General features: G+C 44.4%; 1 protein-coding gene across 1 annotated transcript in view; it reads left to right on the plus strand.

Annotated features, from left to right (window-relative positions):
- KY (kyphoscoliosis peptidase) overlaps positions 1–16,605 on the plus strand; it is a 48,093-nt gene that overhangs the window by 6,393 nt on the left and 25,095 nt on the right. The window contains exons 3-5 of the mRNA XM_015585762.2: positions 865–927; positions 11,754–11,822; positions 13,659–13,721. Coding sequence (XP_015441248.1) covers positions 865–927; positions 11,754–11,822; positions 13,659–13,721 — 195 coding nt within the window. The remainder of the gene's footprint in view (positions 1–864; positions 928–11,753; positions 11,823–13,658; positions 13,722–16,605) is intronic.

Consider the following 16,605-nt stretch of genomic DNA (forward strand, 5'->3'; position numbering starts at 1 on the left):
AAGGTAACCTCAGCAAGACCAGCTCATTGCAGCAGCTATAAAGGGAGAGATGTAGGAAAGGTGATATTTCTGGTAGGAGGGGCAGCTAAGCCTGTGGGCTCCCACTCATGGCCTACAGTAGGAATGGGGCATCTCTACACAACAGCCTGACCCCACCAGGCTCGGGGAAGCTCTGTGTCCCAGGGACGTAAATAACTCTAATTGGTGGAGAAAGCTTTCATATAGTGGGTGCCCTGCAAATGTAAAACTGAACCAAACTGCAAGTTACCCCAAGTCCTAGGCTAGAAGCAGGAGGCAAGCTGCTCCCATTCTTCTCAGATGGAGACAAGAGGCAGAACTAGGAGTCAGGAGACTTGGGGTTCAAGTCCTAGGTCTGACCCTTCCTGACCACAGGATCTGGCAAAAAGTTACCAGTCCAAGCTGTGGGCCTCCCAGCTGTAAAATCAGGACAGGAACCCCTCAGGCCACTCCACACAAAGGTAGGAATGTCAGGCATACCCATGCACTTTCGGGATTGTGCCTGGTGACACCGAAGTCCGGAGTTGTGGTTACTTAACCATGGAGGTGTCCCTGGCTTCTTGTGAAGAAACCCAGCCTGTGCTGACACCTGCTGAGAGGCATGAGGGTGCGTGCAGAGCGCTCCCAGTCATTGGCCTCTGCGCTCAAGTATCACTATGCTAATTCCTGTGTGTGCATGCTGTGGGTTGTGCACACAAGTGTGCATATGTTAAAGCCAGGCCTGGGATGAGCTCGGCGCCCATCAGCCTGCCTTTCTTGCAGACATACACAGCTCCCAGCTCTGCCGGGGGAAATTCCACTGTGATCCCAGTGGTCACTGCAGGTCTCTCTGTCTTTCTTAAATAGGACACCTGGCGGAGAAGCAGCACCCTCAGCAGACCCAGGTCATCACTTCCTATGACAACCAAGGTAAGGGATTCGCAACTAGCCATGACCTGTACTCTGGCTTCTGTTTGCCAGAGACAGCCGACTGCAGAGCACAGGCTTATGGGGAGCAGTGTCCTCTCTGCCCCATAGGTGTTGAACCTCCTTTCCCTCTTCTCACATCCCACAGGAAGCAGTGAGAGGCTGCATGGTATCGTGGGATGAGAAATAAAGTCTTTGGGTAACAGAACCCACTGGTGTCATCATCCTCACCCTCATTGCCATCACAATATATATAACATTTATTGAGCACTAACCATGTGCCAGGCATTCTGCCAAGCCATTTACATGATTGTTCTCATGTAAATTAAACTTCACAACAATCCTGTTTGATTGGTACTCCTAGAATCCTCATTTTACAGATGAGTAAACTGAGGCTTGGAAAGGTTGTCATGTGTCCATGATCGAATGACCAGCAAGATTCAGAGCTGAGCAGTTGACCTCCCCACAACCACCACAAGGCCTCAGCTGTTAACCTTCACACAGCGCTGCTTCCACAGCCCCCTGGAAACCAGCCTCCCCCTGCGGCTCATGTGGAGCAGGAGAGCTCCACTGCTGTGGCTGGGGACTGGGCCAGGGTAGAGATCCCTCCACCCCTGCTCGGTTTTCTGCTCCACATTGAAGACCCAGGGCCTGGTGTCTGAGAGCTCCCAAAAGCTAGGCCTAAAGATTTCACCACCAATGCTCTCAGCATTGTTGTCCTAACCTGTAAGAAGATTATCTGATGGCATCCAGGGGACAGGGGTGGCTCCCTGGAAGCAAGAGTCTTCTGGAGGCCCTAGAGGTTTTGGAGCCTTGGGGAACTGCTCTCTGAAACAGGTTTAGGAAAAGCCTGTCGGCATGGTTACCAGCACAAGGCAGCCGGCTCTCCTGGAGTTCTGGGTCAGTATCCCTTTAGGCCAGAATTCCTGGGACAATAGATCCAAGACAGGCCCCAGAGCCACTCAATGGGCTGCATGCAACCTGCCACCTATCCTGAGCACCACAAGGACAAGCCCAGGCCCCTCTGCTTCTCTGAAATGGAAGCAGTACACAGCTGGCCACCAAATAAGAATAAGCACAATCTCGCTAAAATGAGAGAGGATTATTGACCACTTATTTCACTTAGCTTTGGCCATACCTTTTGATGGAGTCATGGCGTTATTCCAGTTAACACATGAGAAAGCTGAGACTGGGGATGCTACAGTCCCCGAGCAGGGTGCTCAGGCCAGACCTCCACACTGCAGTGCCTCCCCTGTGTTGCAGGCAGATGGGCCTGCCCGTCACCAGAGCTGCACGCCACACCCCAGCTCACATGCACCATTCATGTGTGCCACTCACCACCGCCCAGCGTTCCAGGCTTCTAGAGAGACAGGAAGGAGGGAAGCCTTGGCAGAAGGAGGGACTCCTGTGTAGATTGGGATGGGCTGGCCCGGCGATGTCCTGAAAGAACCTGGGCCACAGCAACAGATGGGGCCACCCCTCTTTGGGGCAGAGTTCACACTAATATTGGCCCATTCATTCCACATAAAGCAGTTCCTGATGCCAGCAGTGGGGATCCATTAGAGAACAAAACAGACAAGGCCTCCTGTTCCTATGGTACTGACACCCTACGTAAGGAGATAGATGAACCTAACAAGTAAATTATAGGATGTCAGCTACATCTGGAGGAGAAAATAAGGCAGGAGGGAGAATAGGGAGTGGGTATGTATGCATATGGGTGTGTATTAGTTTCCTATGGCTGCTATAACAAACTATCACAAACTCCGTGACTTAGCACAAGTTTACTCTCTTAGATAGTTCCAGAGACCTCAACTTTCAAATCAGTCTCACTGGGCTAAAGTCAAAATGTCAGCAAGGCAGGTTCCTTTCGGAAGCTCATGGGGAAAATCTGTTCCATGCCTCTTCTAGTTTCTAGAGGCTACTGATATTCCTTGACTTGTAGCTGCATCATTCCGATCTCTGCTTCCATTGTCACATTGCCTTCTCCCCACATAAGTAGTTAAATCTCCCTCTGCCTCTGTTTCCGCCCAGATAATCCGGGCTAATCTTCCTATCTCCAGATCCTTAACTTAATCACATCTGCAAAATCCCCTTTGGTATATTAAATAACATTCACAGGTTCCTGGAATTAGGACACGGATATCTTTAAGGGCCATTATGCAGCCTACCACAGGGGACAATTTAAAATAGAATAGTTGAGAAAGGCCTCCCTGAGAAAGTGACATTTGAGTAAGGGAGGAGGTAAAGGAACAAGCCATATGGGCATCTGGGAAAGAGCTTCCAGCAGAGGGAGCACAGGGCCTCAGGGCCTGAGGCAGGAGGTTGCCTGGCAAGTTCAGGGAGCTGTAAGCAGGTCACTGTGACTGGAGGGGCGTAGTCAAGGTAGGGGTAGCGAGATGAATCAGAGATGACACAGGGCAGATCTTGAAGATCATGCTGGCTTCTAACCTGAGTGTGATTGGAAACTATTAGATGGTTTTAAATATGAGAGTAAACAGAAGTGGGCAAGTGTGGATGCAAGAAGACCCCTTAGTTGGCAGTGTGGTAAACCAGGCAGAGAGGTTTTCCCATGGTGTGCGTTTGGGATGTAAAAGAGGGAAACCAAGGTTTAAAATTGAGGACGGAGATGGGGGACATGTAGGAGGAGCATTTTGGGAAAGGAAGGTGAAACATTTGGATTCGGCCTTGTTGAGGTTGGTGCCAGTGCCAAGCAAACACGTACGTGCTAATAGTGGCCAAGGAAATCATTGTTTCGTGTACCACCTTCCTACTCATCCAGGGAGCTGCAAAACTCATGAGTTCAGTTCTGTGACCCACACCAGCTCTAGAGCAGCTTTCTATCAATAACGGCAGTGCCCCAGAGGGAACACTTGGTATGGGCCATTCTGGGACCTAAGCCTCTTTTGCGGCTTACCTCATTTAATCCCACAACCACCTTCTGTGTAGGTTATCCTCCCATTTTACGGACGGAGAAACTGGGGCCAGAGAGGTTTTAGTAATTTGCCTGAAGTTACACAGCTGGCACACACCAGGTCCGGAAGTTAAGCCCATGTCTGCACTTCTAAAGCCAGTGGGCTTAACTACTCCACCATACACCGCACCTCTCTCACCTTCCATCAAGGGCTATTGGGTGTAACAGCCCTCATACCTCCCCATCGGACAAGAAATCCAAGATTTCGATCAGAACTGTCACTCAGAATGGTTCAGCTTTTTTCCCTCCTCATCTTGTCATCCAGTGGTAGATTTGATACAATAGGTGACAAAAGATCATTGGAATCTTGGATCTTCACAAGGAAGGGGGCTTCAAAAGCATCTGTAATGGGTGTGTGGGTTGAATGAGAGGAGAGTGTTCCCTCGGCTTCAGGCCTCGAAAGTTATACTTGAGAAGTCAGTTTTCTGTTGAGGCTTCCATCCTTCCAGGTCTTCCATCCTCATCCCCATGCAGATACTCTGTGCCTTCTCTGATCACACGTGCACTAGGTCAAATTGCCACATTTCTGTGGAGTTCCACTCTGCAGAAGGAATTATGAATGACCCTGTGTTTTCAAGAGCCCAGTGAAAGCTGGGTCAGTTAGGGCCACAAGAGATGGCCTTCGCCACACACCACAGCCGGTATCCCAAGGGTCTCAGCCCTGAGCTCTGGCACCTTCAGTTGTCATCTCATATCTAGGGCTGCTGAACGAGGCTTGCATACCATGTCTGGCAGTACCCAGTGAGCGTTGTCCAGAGCTGGACTGTCCCGTCGCCATCTAACATGCTTTAGCTGGGATGTCAGAGCTCATCATGCCCTACATTAAAGCGGACTACCGCACCCTGAGCAAAAACCTAGACAGAGTCTAAGAGTGTTTTTAAATTTACAAATGCTTTAGCTAAGGTTTCCTGGTGCTCAGCTACCACAGGAAAATATTCCACGGTGAAGAATCTAGGATGTAAATGTGACAGCCAGTTATGGAAAGAGTTAATGAACACCTAGAGTCGATGATGGCAGGTACCTGACATGAATCCCCCCTACACACACACACACACACACACACACACACACACACACACACACACATTTATATACACACATGCATGACAGTCTTTGCTAATTGATCAGTGCTCTAAGAAGCCACTTCCAATCAGTCAGAGTTAATGAACAACACAAAATCTGTTTGCCATCTCTGTACTAGGTATTCTGAGCACATTAGGCTTTTAGACAGATCCTAATTCAAACCTGAGAGACCTGGAGAGAGGCTGTCAGGTGGGAGAACTCTCCGGACTGGGTAAGAGGCAGTACACGGACGTGTTGGACTTGCCTGCTGCATCTCACTTCTGAGAGGATAGGGAAAAGGAAGCAGAGCCAATGGCGTCTGGGAAAATGGCCTTAGAGTCACTTCTTAGGGGTAGCAGAGAATAATCACTAATACACTTTCACTAAGACAGTCAAAACTGCAGCAGAAATATTCAGAAATATTATTTGGATGACGACTGGTAGAACGGGGTACTGGTGCTCTCAGAGTAACAGCAGGTGACCTAAACTCCCAAGAAGGGCTTCCTTTGATTTGGTTAAGATTAGTGTAACGGTATCTGACTGCACTTAGGATTTAGATCTTATTTTAAATTTTGCTCCAAATGATGTTCCATTCTATTATCATTGGAGATTGGTCAGATTAATTTTTTTCCCTTAAATTAAGAGTTTTCTAAAGAATGCCATAGTCGGCAAACTCTTACCACTTTACATGTTAAGAAAGCATGGGGCTGTACTGTGAGTGCTGCTCACCTGCAGATGGCAGGCCCAGGCCCAGACCCAGTTCCGGGAGCAGAGAAGCCTCCCAGAAGTACCCTTACTAAAACCCTGTGAATGAGAGTGGGGATCACACTCCCACACAGATCAGGGAGGCCAGGAGCTTTGCAGTTTTTCTCAGGGGAGTGCCAGTCAGCAGCAGCCCTTTGATGGAGAACCAGGAAGTGGGTCTCAGGAGGAGGTTGGACATCGGACCCTGTCAGCTCCAAGAGGAGAAAGAGAAGAAGGGGTGCAGGAAGGAGAAAAGAGATTAGAAACATTGATGGATGGGGTTCCACGCCAGGGCTCCATTCGGCATGTGAGACTACCTCAACATCCACCCTTGGAAAGGCTTTAACAGTATTTTATTCTTCAGCTCCCTCATTTTTGACAAAGAGACATGGATGAATTGAGAGTAGTTGGAAGTACCTGGACGTTAGAAGTTTGGGGAAGAGGTTGTTGGTTGTTGAACCATAAACCAACAAGTCGTTCAGTTTTGCAGCATCTCTAAGTTTCTAGAGACTGTTCCAGCCAAGCATTTTCCAAATTGTGTTTGACAATATAGTACTGGGTCAGATAGACTTCTTTGCTTCAGGTCTTGTCAGATCATTGTGTATTGTGCCTTACAAAATAGGACAGAGTGGGCATATTTCTCAATTCCTTTTTTCACAAGGTACAGCTTGGCACCTCCTTTGAAAAACTCCTGAGGGTATTTCAGGTGGAAAGTGGGGAGACAAAGGAGAATAGGCCCAGGTCTCATGCATCATGGGAAGACACACAGGAAGTCTTTGCTGCTGATGGTGATGGCGCCAGATCCTATCCTAAGACCAGAGCTGAATCATGCTTTGAACTCTTTGAAATGCTTAATGTCTTAGTTAGAAAGCCACAAGCAGATTTTATTTGACAGTGAATGTGCTAGAAATTACACTCAACACGAATGTTAACCCATTCAAAGTAATGATTCAGAAACCCCACTGTATCTTTTTAAATTGGGAATTATTCTCTTTGGCATGCAGAGCAAGTTTATGAGCTGCACAAGAAAGTCCGTATTGTTATTCTTTGAAAAATAATTGTGACATGTTTAGTAGGCAAAGGGTTAATAAAAAGAGCTCTTACAAAATCAATAAGGAAAAAAATATTACATCAGTAGGAAAATAGACAAGTCATAAAATATAAGAATTTAAAATGGCAAATAAATATATTAATAACACTACACTAAAATATGCAAAAACAAGATGGCATATTCATTGACAAAAGTTTAAAGGATTGATAAAAATCAAATGTCAGTGAGGGTATTAGTGATCTATTTTTACATTACAAACCACTCGAAAACTCAGTGACTTAAAACAATAAGCATTTATCGGCTCACAAGTCAGCAGGTTGGCCGGGTGTTCTTTCCTGAGCCACACCCAGCTGATCATGGGCCTTGGCTGGACTTGCTCATGTGTTGCGGTCAGCTAGAGAGTTGGCTGGAGACCAGCTGATCTAGGGTGGCTTCACCTGAGATGGCTCTGTTTTGCTCCATTTGGTCTCTCATCCTCCAGAAAGCTAGCCTGGACTCATTCACATGGTGGTTGTGGCTGGAATCCCAAGAATGAAACTGGAAGCTGCAAAGACTCTTGAAGCCTAGGCTCAGAGCTTGCACGACATCACTCCTACCACATGCTCACTGGCCAAATCAAGTCATAAGGCCAGCCCAAATTCAATGGACAGAACAAAATGCTTCTCATTGGGAGGAAGTACGAAGTACTGTGGCCAATTTTGCAATCAAACACAGTAAGAATGAGCAAAGTGGGCATTCTCTTGCACTGTAGGTATAATCATATACTGCTAAAATTATTCATGAGGAAATTTTTCCAATATTGAACAAAAGCCTCAAAAATCTCCATACCCTTTGATCTATATTTAAGAATTTATTCAAAGGGACTGATTTGAAAAGTATGTAAAGAGGTGTGTATCAGAATGTTTACTGCATTACTGCTTATAATAGCAAAACATTCAGGAAAAGTTAATTATCCAACCAAAAAAGGATTACTTATATGGATTATAAACCACCTATAGAATAGAGTACTATGTAACCATGTAAAATGATGACATGTGGCTACTTTCACTGATGTGTTAAATGATGAAAATAGGTTACAAAAGCATGTTTACTGTAATCCTATTTTGGATTTTCAATTTCTATTTTATATTTTTCTATATCATCCAAGTTTTTGTTTTAATTCTGCTTGGGCTTTTTTATTCTGATGGGTTTTTTAAATTTTTTTATTTTATTTTAAATTAACTTACGGTAAAATAGAATTTTCTGGTGTAGAGTTCTATGAGTTTTAATACATGCATAGATTTATGTAACCATCATCACAATCAGAATACAGAGCAGTTCTCTTACCCCCAAAATTCTCTTGTGCAGACTCTTTGTAGTCACAGCCTCTCATTACTCCTAAGAGTTTCTTTGTATTGATGAAAAATATTTCTTGATATGGATGCACTACGGGGTATTTATCCATTCCCCCCACTGAAGTACATTGAGGTTGTTTCCAATTTGGGGTAATTATGAATATAGCTTCTGTAAACATTTGTGTATAGGTTTTTGTGCGAACATAAATTTTCATCTCTCTGGGCTAAGAGTCCAAGAGTGTAATAGTTGGGTCATACATTAACTATATGTTTTGTTTTATAAGAAACTGCCTAAGTATTTTCCAGAGTGGCTGTACCATTTTATAATACCAGCAGCAATGTACAAAAAAATCCAGTTTCTCCACAACCTTGTCAGCATATAGTATTATCACTAGTTTTTATTATTGTTCTTCTAATAAGTATGATATCCCGTTGTGGCTTATTTTTCATTCTAATGGCTAATCATGTTGAACATCTTTTCATGTGCTATTTGCCATCTTTCTTTTGGTGAAATATCCGTTCTTTTACCTACTTTATAGTTGGATTGTCTTTACACTTTTGTAAAAAATTAAGTTGCCAAATTTGTGTGGGTCTATTTCTTAACTCTTTATTATATTCTGTTGATCTATGTATCTACTCCCTTACCAATATCACATTATTGTGATTACTGTAGCTTTATAGTAGCACATCTTAAAATCAGATAGTTGGAGTCCTCCAAATTTTTGTTTTCAAAATTGGTTTGGCTACTCTAGTTGCTGTATCTTTTCATCTAAATTTTAGAATCACCTTGCCTTTTTTACAATCTACAAAATTCCTCCAAGGAGTTTGAAATTGCATTAAATCTATAGGTCAATTTAGGGAGATTGGCAACTCAGTAATATTGAATCTTCCAATTTTGAACATGGTATGTCTCCCCTACTTATTTAAGTCTTTTTAAAATTAGTTTGATCATATTTTGTAGTTTTCAGGATACAGTTTCTGTACTTTTTTTAGATTTATATTTAAATATTTCAATTTTGTGAGCTATGGGAAATAGCAATTTTTAAATTCAACTTTCAATCATTTATTGCATTGTAAATATAATTAATTTGCTGATCTTGTATCCTGTGACCATGTTAAACTTACTTATTAGTTCTAGGAACTTTATTGTAGATTACTTGGGATTTTCTGTGTAGACAACCATGTTATCTGTGAATGAGGATATTATTTCTTCCTTTCTATTCTATTTGACTTTTATTTATTTTCCTTGTTTAATTGCACGGGGTAGTATTTCCAGTACAATGTTTATTAGGAGCAATAAGAGTGGAGATCCATGCCTTGTTCCCAGTCTCAGAGGGAAAGAATTCAATTTTCATCATTAAATATGCTATCAGCCATAGAATTTGGGTAGATTTCCTTTTTCAGATTAAGGAATTTTCCTTCGATTTCTAGTTTGTTACAAGATTTTATTATGAATAAATGTTCAACTCTGTCAAATGCCTTTGTTGCATCAATTGATATTATCATGCGATTTTCTTCTTTGGCCTGTTAATATGGTGAATTACATTAATTGGTTGTCGAATATTGAACCAGCCTTGCATTCCTAAAATAAACCATACTCAATTGTGTTGTATTATTCTTTTACTATATTGCTGTATTTAATTTTCTAATATTTTATTGAGGATTTTTGTGTTTATAAAGACTATTTTATTGAGGATTTTTGTGTTTATAAAGAATGTTGGTCTGTAAGTGTTCTTTTCTTATCAGTCTTTGTCTGGTTTTGGTGTTAGATAAATTCTGGCCTCATAAAATGGATATGAAGTATTCACTACTCTTCTGTTTTCTGAAGGAGGTTATAGACAATTGGTGTTATTTCTTTTTAAATGTTTGTCAGGCATTTGTTTGTTTATTTTTGGAAGATTTTGAACTAAAAATTTAATTTTAAAAACAGATATAGGAACATTCAGGTTATCTACTACTTTAGTGAGTTTTGATTATAGCTTTCAAAAAATTAGTCTATTCCATCTAAATTGTAGAACTAATATTACCCATTACATTCCTGATATTGGTGTCTTGATTTCTGATTTGTGTCTTACCTCTTTTTTTATTTTTTTTATTTTTTTTATTTTTTTTGGTCAATCTAGTTAGAGGTTTATCAATCTTATTGATTTTTTTTCAAATAACCAGCTTTGGTTTCATTGATTATTCTCTCATTATTTCTTTAAATATTTTTTCTGTACCACACTATTTCTCCTCTCCTTCCCAGATTTCAATGACATGAATGTTATACTTTTAGGTATTGTCTCACAGCTCAGTGAGACTCTGTTCACTTTTTCTCTCTGTTGTTTATATTGGATAATTTCTACTAATCTACCTTCAAGTTTACTGAATCCTTCATCTGTCATCTCCATTCTGCTATCAAGCGTATCCAGAGAATATTTTAAACTACTATATTTTTCAGTTCTAAAATTTCCATGTTTTTTTCTTATATTTTCTAATATTTTTTGTTGATACTTTGTATCATTTCATTTATCTCAAGCTGTTTGCCCTCACTTTTTAAAGCATGGTTATCATAGTTGTTTTAAAGTCTTTTTCTGATAATTCCAAAATCTGTGTCATCATGAGGTTAGTATCCATTGATTATCTTTTCCTTTTCAAATTGAGATTTTCCTGGGTCTTCCAATGCTGAGTAATTTTGGATTGTACCCTTTGTAATGCTAATCAGATCTGTCCTGCACATGCACCACCCAGTAGCCAGTCTAGGCATTGGTCTACCCCATAGTTTCGTTCTCAAAGACTGTAGTGTGATGTTTAGGATGAGATCCATGCATGCATGACATAGATGAGATCCATCTATGCAGAAGTAACCACAGGAGTTTATTCATAACTTTACGGATTTGTTTTCTTGAGCTCTTGGCTCTTCACAACCCAATCCTCTGGCCAAAACCTGGGGCTTTAGTTTCCCCCACTCTACCAGGCACTTCTCACAACTGTGTCTGCTTCTGGAGCCAATCAATAGAGAACAGAGAAAAACAATGAGAATTTGCCCCCACGCTCTTGGGGATCATGGCTTTTCTGGTGCCTTCTCTCAAAGACTTAGGTGCCTGCCTGTCCAACATCACTCTGCACTGCTACTGACAAAATTTCTTGGGGGCTGAGCGGGCAGATAACGGAAAAAAGAAATGAAAAAACATCAGAGATTTCCTGCACTGTCTCTGACTCCTAGAGGTTCTTTTTCTCACTCCACAGGCTGTAAGGAAGGGGTTCTCTTGGAGCATTTTTTCTCTGCGTTAATTATGCACTTCTGGGTTTGGGGCTGCCTTTGAGTCCAGCCAGGTAATACCAAAGCGGGAGGGGAATGATAAACTCGCTGCCAATTTGGTGATGCTTTAAATTCTAATCTTCTTCCTCGTTTTGCTTTCCATCATTTACTTTACAGGGTCCTCAAATAGTTATTCCATGCGTTTTTTCCCAAGTTTTATAGTTGCATTCAGTGGGCTTATCAGTCTTGCCCAAATCTGGAAACTGCTGTTTTGTTTTTTTTTCTTCTTTTAAACAAGAATTACTTGTATATTCAAAAGAAAGCTCTAAAACTAATTGTGTTTTGTTATTCAAACATTTGTCATGAGACATTGCATTCTTTCCTAGTAACATCAGACTGAGAATGTCACCTCCTATTCCTTTACAGGGACACAGCTAACTGTGGAGGTCCATCCTCGAGACGCCATGCCCCAGCTGCTCAAGAAGTTCTCTAAATGTACGTACATACAGGAATGCTCATGTATGGAGGGCTGGCAGGGAGGATTGTAGGCAACGTAATAGTCCAGAGCCCAGCCTGGGCATCTTCTGGGGTAAGGAGAGGAGTGACCTGGACTTACACACTGGTAAGAGACAAGGCATGACAGCTTCATGCTGGGGATTCTCTCTCTTTTCATTCTGCAATTAGGTGTGGGTAACACAAGGCATTTAGCTAAAGATGAATTTCATCACAAGAGTGTTATTGTTTTTAGATGCCATTTGTTGACTGCCTAAAAAATAGCATGCACAGTGCTAAATTCTTTACATTCATTAACTTTTTAACCCTTTGACATATACCAGGATTATTCACACTTTCAGGTCAGCAAAGTGAGACTCAGAAAGGTGAAATAACTGCCTACGCGACCAACTAAGAAGAAGGTCAGAGCCCAGGTCTTACTGAGGCTTGTGCTCTTACCCTACTTGGCTGCCTTCAGTGCAAGGCACACAGGCCCAGGCCCAGGCCTGTGATGTTTCTTCCACTCCCTTCTGGGTCCTCTCCCTGTATCTCTCCATCTCGTGGCTAAACAAAGGCCTGGGCCAATGCAAGCCAAGGAACAGAGGCTGCAAACAGCCAAGGCTCAGATTCTCTCTGTGTCCACTCAATAGGCCAAGGCAGGCCCTCAATGGCTGCCCAGCCCTGCAGCCCTCAGCAATTAAGGTCTCAAGAGGGCAGGAGGAGACAGGCCCCAGGAGTCAACTGGCCAGATTCAGATCTCAGCCCTGTGATCTCAGACAAGTGGCTTAAATTCTCCTTTGGATTTATTTTTTTCATCTATGAAGGGAGGGAAATAATTCAATGTCCCTCATAGGATCGATGTGAAGTTAAATGAGAGAGTCAATATAAAGCATAAGCCAGGCGTAGTGAGTACACAATAAATACTAGCTACTATTTTGAACCCCCATTACCCTACCAAAAAATGTAGATAAAAACAAAATGTAGGTGCAAGAAAGAAAAGGCCAACAGTTTCTCCTAATGGCCTACATACATTTGCAACCTTCCGTTGTTATATTTACAGTCTACCATGGGCTTCAAGGGCATGAAACAGCCTGCCTTGGCACCCCACGCCCCAGCTCTTCCTGGTTCCATCAGGCACCCACATCTTCCTGACCTGGTTTCGGATCAACAGGAGGGGTTTCTCTCCCGTTGCCCATGGAGTTAAGGCAACCATTTTGCCTTAACCATCTTGGATTTATAAAGATCAACAGGAGGAGTTTCTCTCCCGTTGCCCATGGAGTCTAATAACTACTGGCAACCATTTTGCCTTAACCATCTTGGATTTATAAGATTTGTTTGCCCGCAAAACTTCCCCGGGAATAATTTAATAATTACTTGACCTTTCTGGGTTTCAGCTCCTATATATAAACCACCTCCCCCTCGCTCCACTTTCATGTCTGTCCATGGAGAGTTCTTGTCCTGTTATCTGGTGTGAATTCACTGGTGTCCTCAGCATCCCCAGCTATGTTCCAAGATGACAGGAGAAGGTAGAGGAGGGCCAGACAGAAGGCTCCAGATGGACCCACTGAATAATCCCAAGTGTTGCTGTCAGAGGAAACACTACTTCTGCTCACAGACTGCACATGTCTTTCTTGTTATTCGTCCCTGGTTCCCAGTCTTCCCTCTGCCCTACCAGGAAGTCCAGGGCAATTCCAGCAGCAAGAACTCCAGGGGATGGGAGCGAGAAGGCTGTGAGAAGGAGAGTGGGGTAGAGGCAAGGACCACCACACCGAGAATCATCTGTGCTTGCATTTTTATTGCTTCTGAAGTGTCTCTACTCTGACCTTTGGAATATCGTAGGTTTACACGGTGATAAAAATGGAAACCCAAGACCCCGGCAGCCTGGAGGAAAAGATGCCCATGGTAAGTTGCAGGGTCTTCTCAGGAGCTGTTCTGTGAGACGGGGAATTGGTTTAGCCTCGTGGGGAATCTCTAGTCAATTGGAAATGGCTCCCTGGGGCACTGTGCTAAGAATACGAGGCTACCTCTGGGCTTAGGGGAGAGGAGTATCGTGATTGATTAGCAATATCTGCCATGGACACCGAAGGAGAAATGAAAAGCTCCCATACCAGATGTAATCCCAAAGCTAAAGCTGAAACTCCGCCAATAACAAGGCTGCCCATTATGGGAAACTAGAATTAGAATCCAGAATTGTGTTAACTTTAAATGAAGTACAGATATAAGGTAGGAGACATGTGAATAAGCAGAGTGGGGCAGGGGAAGAAACCCTGAATGGGGCGATAGATGACCTGGGTTCGAATCCTGCTTTTTTTCCTCACTCTCCTTCCCCAGGCCTCAGTTTCTCCCTGAGTAGACCAGATGGCATCTAAGGTTTGCTACGGCTTGGCACTTCTCATTGTTTTGCTTTATAATTAGAATAATTTAGTTAAAGTCACTGATATTTTAAATGTATTTGTGAAAAATTATATTGGGATCTTATATAATCTACTCAGAAGGTAAATTTAATGAGACATAAATCATTATGAGTATTTTTAATGTTCAGATATTGTAAAATGGAACCAAGAAAGAGTAAAACTAGTAATAGAGCTTTCAGCCCCATTTTAGAAACGTCATCTTTCTTCTAAATGGGGGCGGGGAGGCCTCATTTGCAGAGCTGTACTGAGAAGGAATTGTTTGATGTGTAAGTCCCCTTCATACCCACTTAGCTCGCTCCGATGGCCCTTGTCAGAGAATGGCAGGTGCAGATTCCATGAGGGAGAGGGCACTGAGGAGTAGGGAAGCTCAGCAGGGCCTGCAGCTGTGTCCCCATGCCCTTCTGAGGGACTGGCTCGGCCAGGGCTGTCCTCGGGCCACACAGGGTAGGGACTGATAGTGACCTAAGTCATAGGAGACAAGAAGTCCCAACTTCAGCACCCAAGGGGTGGCCACAATGGCGCCGGGCTTCAAGGGAGCTCTAATGTAAGATCGTGCAGGACAGAAGAATTGTGGGGTGGGTGTCCTTCAGGAGATGTCTTAGCCATTGTAGAAGGAGCAGAAAAATGAAGAAATGAAACGCTTCATGGTAGAGTTTGCATAGCCTGCCAGTCCCCCACATTCCCTGTCCCCTCTTAGAAGGGGACAGATTCTGGATGTGTATCAGAGCACATGACATGGCAAAAACTCAATCAGAAGCTTCCTACCAAAGGGACTAAACCCCCCAGGGGCTGCTGCAGTGTGGCGGCAGGGAACAAGGGACTGCGTGAGGTGGCCTTGGAGAAGGTGCCAAATCTAGCCTGGGGCTGAGAAGGAAGAGGCCTGGTTCCCACCAGGAATGGACCTTGGGGCAGTGAGGAAATGCAGAAGGACCCGTGTGGCCTGCTTCTGATGGCTACACCTGACTAGCCCCTAACCAGCTGGCACTGAGCCTCGTCCCCTCCTGGCCCAGAGAGGGTCCATGTCTTGGGTCTCTAGCACCAAGGTATGGGACTTTCACAGCCCTTGCGGGACATGTGGGCAAATGCACTGAGCACAGAGGCTCCATACCCCTGCTCCTGCACTTGCCTGCAGAAGACTTCGATTCTGTACCCTCCTGTGGGCAGAGTCACACCAACCTTACAGCATGATCCACCATCTCATTCACTCTCCCCAGGTGCCCCATACACATGTGCCTGAGGCCCAGCGGCTGAGTCCAGCACCCCTAGTGAGGTGGCGGTTGGGCCGCAACTAGAACCCAGGCCTTGTGCAGCCCCACTAGGCATTTTCCCACATCGCTCTACTCTTCCCAGGCTTGCTGCTGCACCCTGGGGCCCCACTAGCACCCCTCACTCACCCACCACTCAGAGGGTCCCAAAATGTCAAGCTGAAAGGTGAATGAGTCCACATGAGTCAGGGGATCAATGCCCATGGCCCCATCCCCCTCTCAGCCCTCCCTGTCCTCCCACCCACCTTGCCTGATTTGGGTCAGCTTGGCTCAGAGGGCCTTGGATAACAAGGACACTGCCAGAGCCCAGGCTCTTTTCTGGGTTAGGACAGGGCTTTGCTGCTCATCCGTCGGTAGGTCTGACCACTGGTCAATTAGCCCTTTAGCAGCTGATTGAGCCTGTCCTGTGTCCAGGTTTTCTATGGGAATGGCTGGACATAGATCAGTGATTCTGGGAGGCAGCCTCCCTCAGCAGCCTCCCCTCAGAACACTTGGTTTCCTTGGGGTGCTCTAATCTCCAGCTGACTAGGGGCAAGGGAGAAAGCCTATCTGGGTGCCAAACCCCCCTCCCCTGCAGAGGCCCAGGTGGCCCGGCTCCACCACTCCCTCTTTCTACACCCAGAATGCTCTGCAGCACCTCCATCCCCGGCACCATGACCTTGGCGCCGAGCCTCCCTCCTTTAGTCCATCAGGGGTTAGCGGCATCACCTGGACGCTTTCCACAGAGCACTCATCCTGGACAAGTTAGCTGCGAATCTGCAGAAAACTAAATGGCGGGGAGAAGGGGATTTCATCATCGATCTGTCTGGGGACTGCTGAGTTAATTGAGGTGAAACCAGTTTCTTTACTGCCAGTTTCACGGGGTCTCAAATAAGTTTATGTTCCCTGTGAGTCTCTAAGAGGACTAGAGGAGTTGCCGTGGTCCCCAAACCAATTCTATTCAACCACTCTGCCAAGAGATATAGCTCTTGGGAGCAGAGTTTCAGGCTCTGGGAATCATGTTGAAGGTCAGGCAGTCACAGCTCCTCAAAAAGACAAGACAGCCTGAGCCAGGCAGCCCACCTCAGCAGGCCACAGCAGCTGATCTAGACTACACTCCCTGTGTTT

Source organism: Pteropus alecto, unplaced genomic scaffold (assembly GCF_000325575.1).
Source record: "Pteropus alecto unplaced genomic scaffold, ASM32557v1 scaffold92, whole genome shotgun sequence".
NCBI classification, from domain to species: Eukaryota; Metazoa; Chordata; class Mammalia; order Chiroptera; family Pteropodidae; genus Pteropus; species Pteropus alecto.